Raw genomic sequence first — 8,222 nt, 5'->3', positions numbered from 1 at the left:
GCCTGGGTGGGTGCAGTGGTTCGGGAACATGAAGTAGTTGTGTGGATTTTTTTTCTCCTCTATCGACTCTCACTTTATGTAGTTCATTCATTAAGGAAGGAAGAAAGAATATTGAGTGTTTTTCTTTCCCATCACAATTTGAATGAAAGAGATCTTTTCCTTCAATAATATTTATTTGGGGAAAATTTCCAACTATCTTTTTCTACTGAAAATCGGTCTTTATGGAATTAAGGGGGCTTAATCATAACTCATGAGCCCCCGTTGATGTGTTTACCTTTATTAGCCAGCTAGAGAATACAATTGCCTCAAGGTAAAGAAAGGCATCTAATAGAATAGCATAAATAGTAGTAATAGTAGTAATAAAACATTTCTCCCTTAAACCTGGGGAAACTATCTCCCTCAAATGCCTCAGGATCAGTGAAAAGAGTGGATTTACCTAGGGCTTACATTTGGAGGTGCAAACAAATAGGAAATGTGTGTGACCAGAGCTTTCATAGAGGTGCCACTCATATTGCTAATGCTGCAGATTTGCCAAAATCTTCTGGGGGTGATAATGTCTCTGCCTGATGCGTCCTCTTTTCCGGATGCTGCTCTGTTGCACACGCTCAATCTACTATGTTTAGTCTCTGTTGAACACTCCTCTGTTTCATGCAGTTTCTGTCATATGATGCTCTGTGGGTTGTGTGGTCTCTGTTGCCCACTCTCAGGCACGGTCTCGTTGGGCACAGTTATGAAGATTCTCTCTGTTTCTAGCTTGTGGAGAGAGCCCTTGGCTATAGTGTAATGCCACCCTCATGATAAGAGTGGGCTCTGCTGCGATCTTAATTTAGAGCTTCAAAGCTTTTTGTAGCTGCTTTGGAAAAGCAATAGCCCTCAGATGTGAGCTAGCAGAAGTACCCCCTAGGAAAAAAATAACCAGTTTCCCAGCACCCTCCACCCAAACTTCCCACCTTGGCTTTCTTGTTCCTGTCTGAGACTTGGCTAGAATAGATTTTCATCTCCAGTAGAAGTTTCTTTATCCCGGGCACCAAACTCCTTTGAAAACAAGAGATACTACTGGCTAAATAGCCTCAGGCTTCAAACTTTCTTTAAAGCTAAACTTCCTCTCTGTTCACCCCCTTACTTTAGCTTGGAGTGGAACTTTCTGGTCACAATGTAGACCTGATCCAGGCAAGAATTGATGACTAGCAAACTACCACAGCCTTCATTTTCTCAATTCTTCCTCCTCCTCCTCCTCCTCTTTCTCCTCTTCCCCTTCTCCCTTTTCTCTTTCTTCTTCGTTCTTCTTTAGTGTCCCCTCCCCCCCCATATTACTACTCCTATTCTCTTTTTTCTCATTTCACAGTTACAGAAACTGAAGCTCAGGGACTTACTTGTATGTAGGTATTATGTAGCTGACCCAGGATTTGAACCCTGGCCTTCTTAACTCCAAATCCAGTTCTTTTTCTGTTAAACTAATGCTTAAGTCCCCTAGCAACCCTCTGGGCTAATGAAGTTGCTGGAGTCTCTTCAAAGGCAATGACATCGGGGTAATCCACACTTCAGCTCCATACTTTATGGGAAGATTTTCTCCATGGCTAAGGTTGGAATGGAGAAAACAGGAACATGGAATTTAGACCAACATATGCGTAGCATTTACATGTCATTTGCACATGCCTACATCTGCTCAAGCCATTTCTTCTCAAGCAGTTTTCGAGTTAAGCTGTTATTATTGTCACGCTTGTTTTGTCATTTCTCGATTTCCCTAGTCTCTCTTCTTTCACACCCACCCACGCCACTGGCCTAGATCATCCAAGTGGTAAGAGATGTGGGTACATAGAGTTGAAATATGAACTTGAGAGAGCTCAATTCTTCTCTTTAAAAGAAATGCTATATTGATGCTTAAAAAAATATTGCAATCACTTTCTAATGAGAGCTCAACCCCTATAGAATACTCCTGTGGAACAAAGAAGTACAATTAAGCAAGACCAATCAATATCCTTGCCATGTCTAACACTGTAACGCCTCATTGTTCACTCACCTGAGCCACCCTGATCTGACAAGGGGAGGAAGGTATGTTTCACCTCCCATCCTTTAAAGTCAAGAATGAAGACCAAGTCATCTTTCCTCTACTTGTCTCCTTTAAAATGGCAGCTCTTGAAAGGGAGGGTGAAGTAGCTTCTTATTCTGTATGGGAATCAGAAAGGGTAGGTAGCTTAATGAATCAAACCATTTATGATACCCAGGGGTTGCAGATATGTAAAAGAGATACCCAAGGCAATCAGTCCTGGTGCCAGAGATCTTTTTTTTTTAACAGTATAATTTTTTGATGTTCCTTATCCTGAAGTCATTTCAATGCCCCCTGGCTAGACTGATCCCTCTCTCGTGATGCAGCAAAGCAAAATAATTTGACAATGTATCCAGTGTTCAAACTTAGTAGTCTTCTGTTTCTCCTCTGTGAGAGGGAGAGGGATGTTTCATTATTTGATGTTTCATAATCTGGGCCTTCAATGACTTTTCAATTGCTCAGCTTTTAAGCTTTCTTTGAGTAACCATTTCATATGTATTGTTGTAGTGTCCTGGTTCTGCTGACTTCATTTGCATCAGTTCAAACAAATCTTCCCATGGTTTCTGAATTCCTTCTATATATATATTTTCTTACAGTACAATAATATTCCATTATACCCACATAGCAAATTTTTCTAGCCATTTGAGAATTGATAGAAACCTACTTTGTTTTGAGTTCTTTTCTATCAGTGTGTTACTTTCAATATCTTGGTATATTTTGGGCTTTTATTCTTTATTAGTTTTTCATCTTTTATCTTTATTCATTTTTTACTTTCTTGGGGGTATATACCTACTAATGGAATGCTGAGGCAAAGGAGAAATTTATTTTTCATGGTCTTGTCCACTTACATTGAGAAAGCTGAATTATAAATTGATTATTCAAATAAAAAAAACCCCACTAAAATCTATTATATGTAAGGCTCCCTCCTGAATTACTGCCTTGTTGTGATGGAGGGGTTTGCATAGGTTAAATGAAACTATGAACTATGTCACATAGGGTTACCCAAGATGGACAGGTCATAGTGGAGAGTTCTGACAAACAGTTCAATATCTTTGTCAAGAAAGTCCCAAAGATCATATTAAAATGCTAAAAGACCTGGCATTGGAATGGTGCGCTATTGTCTACAAGGTTGTGAAGAATCGGGCATGAATGAATGACTGAACAAAAACAATACGTAAGGCATAGTATAAGTCTGCAATTCAAGGTGTTCATTCATAGGACTTAGAGCTACAAGAGCCCTGAGAGATTGTCTAATCCAAAACACTACTTTGGGGGAAGAGGTAATTGAAGTCCAGTTAAGAAGAGTGAATTGGAGGAGGGAGTAGACTGATGCTGTCATTAAGGTGGGGATCTGCTCTTGTGAAAACTTTCTCCACCCCTGAGGGAGCTGAGAAGTTAAGTAATTTATTTGTCCATAATTACCCAGTGTGGTGCCATAGTGCATAGAAAGCTGCCTTGAAATCAGGAACACTCCTCTCGAGTTCAAATCGGGCCTCAGACACTAACTGTATGACTCTGGGAAAGTCACTTAACTCCGTTTGCCTCAGTTTCCTCATCTGTAGAATGAGCCGGAGAAGGAAATGGCAAACCACAACATTATCTCTGCTAAGAAAACCCTATATGGAGTCACCAAGAGTCAGACATGACTGAACAACAATCACATAGCTTGGTGTGTCAGAGGTAGGATTTGAACCATGGTCTTCTGGACTCTGTCTGGTCATGTATTCACTATACTATGGAGCCTTTCAGTGTGTCAATTTTTGAAAACTTTACTACAGATCCATTTCTTTGAACATTACAATGATCCTGTGAGTGAGACAAGGAAAGGTGAAGATCAATATCCTCATGTGATAGATAAGGAAAATGGCTCTCTGAGAATTTAAGTGACTTGGGCATAGTTACACAACTGTAAGAAGAGAGGTTCCGAGCCAGGTCTTTCCTGGTCCCAAGCCCAGAGTTCTTTCTACTATACCCCACTACTTGAGTTATAGAAAGTAGGCTATGGATTGCAGTGTATGGAAAATCAGGGCAATGATTTTTTGGTTCCTGGACCTGCTAGCTGGGCCAAGAAGCCGGAATAACTCAGAGAGAAGTGCTAGAGGTAAAAGCAATCTGCCCAGCTTGTGCTTAAAAAGAAAGAAAGATGGTTCATAAACATACACTCACCCTTAAGCATCCTGGTATTACCTTATAATACCTATCGTTTCTTCCCCCAAACATGGCCCGCACCCATTCGTCCTTTTGAGACCCTCTTCTTCTTCTTGTCCCTCCTTCAAGGTTTTCTCTGATGCTCATAAAGTAAACTGTACTTGTAGCTAAGCTTGAGGCAAGTGCAATGTCCTAAGAACCACTTGGTGTCTAGGATTGGCCTTGCATGGCAGTCAGGGTTTGACCTGCAGTAAAGTGGGAGTGCATGGCCCCATTGAGGCAGCGTGTTGTATTGATGTTGGTGTCAGACTTGTTGTTGTTGTCCCTTCTGGGGTTTTCTTGGCTAAGATACTGGAGTAGTTTTGCCATCTCCTTCTCATTCTACAGATGAGGAAACTGAGACAAACAGGGTGAAATGACTCGCCCAGGGTTACATGGCTAGTAAGTGTCTGCAGCTGGATTTGAACCCAGGTCTCTCTGCCTCCAGGCCTGGCACTCTGTCCACTCTACCACCTAGCTGCCCAGAAATCAGAAGGTTTCCTGCTTTGTCATTCCTGCTGCCATGATAGGTGGGATTGGCTTCCTGTTGGAAATCATAGAATTAGAGAGTCTCATCTAGTCCAACTCCTTCGCTTTATAGAAGAGGAAACTAGGCTCTGAAAGAGACACCGATTTGCTCCAAGTTGCACCGATGGTAGGTAGATTCACCAAGGCTCAAATTCAGGTCCTTTGGTTTCAAACCCAGGGCTTTTCCCATTACATCACAGTCACTGGAGCAGGAATGGACATTGCCCTGGGAAGGAATGCACTAGCTTTTCCCTTGAGTCTTTCCCTGGAGCTTCTTCCTCAAGGCTGTCTTCACCTCCTTATTTCTCAGGCTGTAGATCAGAGGGTTGAGCATGGGAATCACAGTGGTGTAGAACACAGACACAACCTTGTTCTGGTCTGAGGACTTACTGGAGCTTGGCTGAGCGTATATGAAGATGAGGGTGCCGTAGAAGAGGGAGATGGCAGTGAGGTGGGAGGCACAGGTGGAGAAAGCCTTCTGTTGGGCCTCCAGGGAGTGCATCCTGCAGATGGTGACCAGGATGTAGGCGTAGGAGACCAGGATTATAGAAATGGTGATGAGCGTGATGGCGGCGGAAGATAAGAAGAGGACAGCCTCTGCAGCTGTCGTGTCACCACAGGCAAGATGGAGCACTGGAGGGACATCACAGAAATAGTGGTCTATGACGTTGGGGCCACAGTAGGGCAGCCTGAAGACATTCTCTGTCTGTGCCACTGCATTGACTGCGCCTGCAGCATAGGTCACTGCCGCCAGCTCCACGCGTAAGCGTTGGGACATGATGGCATGGTAGAGTAGAGGGCGGCAGATGGCCGCAAACCGGTCATAGGCCATGATGGCGAGGAGCAGACATTCTGCTGTCCCATGGAGAGTCATCATTGCCATCTGAGCCGCACAGGCAGCAAAGGAGATGGACCTGTCACTGGTGAGGAAGCTGACCAGCAGCCTAGGGGTGTTTGTAGTAGAGTAGGAGAAGTCAAGAAAAGAGAGGATGCTCAGGAAGAAGTACATGGGTGTGTGGAGCTGAGGGTTGGTGCGGATCAGGATGACCATGCCCAGGTTACCCAGTACAGTCACTGAGTAGACCAGCAAGAAGATTACAAAGAGGACTCCTTTCAGCTCCTTTCTGTCTGTCAGCCCCAGGAGGAGGAACCAGGTGACCGTGGTGTGATTCCCTCCCATAGCCCCCTCTGCTGCTGTGTTTTCTCTGCAAAGATGATGTGGGAGACCAAATAAGAAGTGGGTTTTTTTCAGCACCAGCCAAAACCTGAAGCTTTCTGATACCCCCAGAACGGGCAAGGGCAGAGATTGTACCCTCCCCCTCCCTCTTCCTAGGTGACCCACTGGATAATTGCAGTCAGGAAGAGCTCCCTTCAAACCCTGTCTCAGGAAGCTGTGTGACCCTGGGAAAGTTACTTATCAACTTATTTCCTCATCATATACAATGAGGATAATAAATATATAATGGGGTAATAAAAGCATCTATCTCACAAGGCTGTTGTGAGGATAACACATGTAAAATGCTACGTAGCTATTAATTCATTATTAATTTTTCCTTTAGAATCACCTTGATAAGGCAAGGAATGCTGGGGGTTTTGGTGGGGAGGGGGTGTGGAATGGGGAAGCTGGTCTCTGGAAGCCATGAAAGAAAGACCTTTCAGAGGCAAATGATCAAAGACCATTAATATAACTTGGCCCAAGGCCTGCTGGAAAATTGGAAATTAGGCCACAGACAGGCGCAGCACCAGAACAATGTGGCTCTCTGGGTTGGTGAAGCTGCTGCCATCAGGTGCTGGATGGGGGATATTGCTAGGGTATTTTTTAGTGGCTTGGCCAAACTCCCAGGACCTGAGATAACCACCCAGTGTTAACGAGGCTGAGTCACTGGCCAGAGGACTACCAAGCCTGAGAACTCACTCTGGGGGTTCCTTTAGTTTTCATATGGCTGGAAGGACAAACTCAGTCCCTAAGACTCACTAGTCAGACTTTCTTTAAGGCAGCACTGCATTGGAGTAGCCAGTAGTTTGACACCTCAGAATTTGGTCCTACCCCCAAAGATTGTAGATAATAGACTTGGAGGTGGGACAGACTTGGGAAGTCATCTTGTACAACCTGTCATTAAAAAAATGCTTCTCTTCTTTTATATCAGTTTCATTTTCAGATATGTCCATTCTACCCTAACCAGCACACCATCCCTTGTAATAAAAAATAAGCAAGAAAGAGAAGATGAAGAAAACAAAAGAAAGCAATTTTATAAAAGTAGTTAACATGTTAAGTCTTGCAGTGTATGTGACATTCCACACCCATACAGCCTCCTCCTTCTCCAATGAAAGGAGGAAAGAAAGTGCATTTTCTTTTCTCTTGTTTGGCTAATCTTTTTTTACAGCAAGGAAACTAATGACAGAGAAAGTGAGTAACAGCCCATGATTGCCTAGCCCAGGATAAAAACCCAGGATTTGAACCCAAATCCTTTGCTACAAAGTCAGCACTCTTTCCAACAACATGCAGAGCTAGGACAAAGCAGTTGTGTTGCCTCAGGGAGTTTGTAACTGTCCATTATTGATCAATCAGGCGATATTTATTAAGCACCCACTGTATGCCACAAACTGTGCTAAGCTCTAGGAGCCTTAAGCCTTTTCTATAGCAATATATATTACTTGACATCTTAAAATAAATACCTACAGACCACGGAGAGAAGAATATTCTTAGCATTAAAATATTTGCATTTATCAAATGTCGTGTTAAAAAGCATTCTTTCCTGTATCCTTCGGCATGGTGCATCCTGGGTGGCTGACCATCAGCCCCACCTGTCTCCACTTCCTAGACATAAAGGTTAGCCAGGCTGCACTGGCCTTTCGTTAATGATGAAAAAAAAAAAAATTCCAGGTCTCTAGTACCCTCCATGGCAGGCACATGTCGGGCACTCTCTCCCTGGCTCCGACTCTTGCTTGCTTGTCATTGCCTTTTGTACTTTCCTTACACAGACCACAGGACTTGATTTCCAATCCAGCCTACCCTTCAATCATTGGCCATGCTTTCCTCCAGATCGTTCCACCTCACCACTCACCTTGAGAAAATTGATGGGGTGGAATAGTGAGGGGGGGGAGAAGGGGGAAAAAAGAACAAAGTAAAAAGTGCACAGCAGAAAACAAAAGAAAACTTACAAGGAAGCAAAGAAAAGATGGACAGCTCTCCACACAACGCATAGTATTTATCTCATAGACTTTCTTGAAGTGGAAATTTATTGCTATATATCTTGAATCCTCTCACACTGTGCTGCGCATGTGACATGGGTTTTTTTTCTTTTCTTATTTTGTATTTAGGTTTTAATATTTAAGTTTGTTTCTTTTTCTTATTGTGTATTTAAGTTTTAGTATTTGAGTCTAAAATAAAAGAAAGTTAAAAAATTTTGAAAAAAAAAAGAAAATTGAGAGGGTTTCAGGAGTTAAAGTAGGTAAAATA

General features: G+C 42.9%; 1 protein-coding gene across 1 annotated transcript; it reads right to left on the bottom strand.

Moving 5' to 3' along the window:
- Positions 1 to 5,003: 5,003 nt before the first annotated feature.
- On the bottom strand, positions 5,004 to 5,942 carry LOC118855163 (olfactory receptor 478-like). The gene is made up of 2 exons (XM_036765257.1): positions 5,383 to 5,942; positions 5,004 to 5,301 (listed from the first exon to the last, which is right to left on the bottom strand). Exons 1-2 carry the CDS (start codon positions 5,940 to 5,942, stop codon positions 5,004 to 5,006), a joined length of 858 nt encoding a protein of 285 aa, XP_036621152.1.
- Between the last annotated feature and the right edge of the window lie 2,280 nt (positions 5,943 to 8,222).

This window comes from Trichosurus vulpecula, chromosome 6 (assembly GCF_011100635.1).
Source record: "Trichosurus vulpecula isolate mTriVul1 chromosome 6, mTriVul1.pri, whole genome shotgun sequence".
NCBI classification, from domain to species: Eukaryota; Metazoa; Chordata; class Mammalia; order Diprotodontia; family Phalangeridae; genus Trichosurus; species Trichosurus vulpecula.
The sequence above is the reverse complement of the archived record's forward strand: the minus strand, read 5'-3'. Positions and strand labels throughout refer to the sequence as shown.

What these genes read in the sequence shown, in the direction of transcription:
- LOC118855163 (XM_036765257.1), bottom strand. Translation starts at nt 5,942, where the DNA reads ATGGGAGGGAATCACACCACGGTCACCTGGTTCCTCCTCCTGGGGCTG. An exon ending in CCTCCAGTGCTCCATCTTGC is followed by an intron (nt 5,302 to 5,382) that starts CTGTGGTGACAC and finishes TTCTATAATCCT; the next exon opens with GGTCTCCTACGCCTACATCC.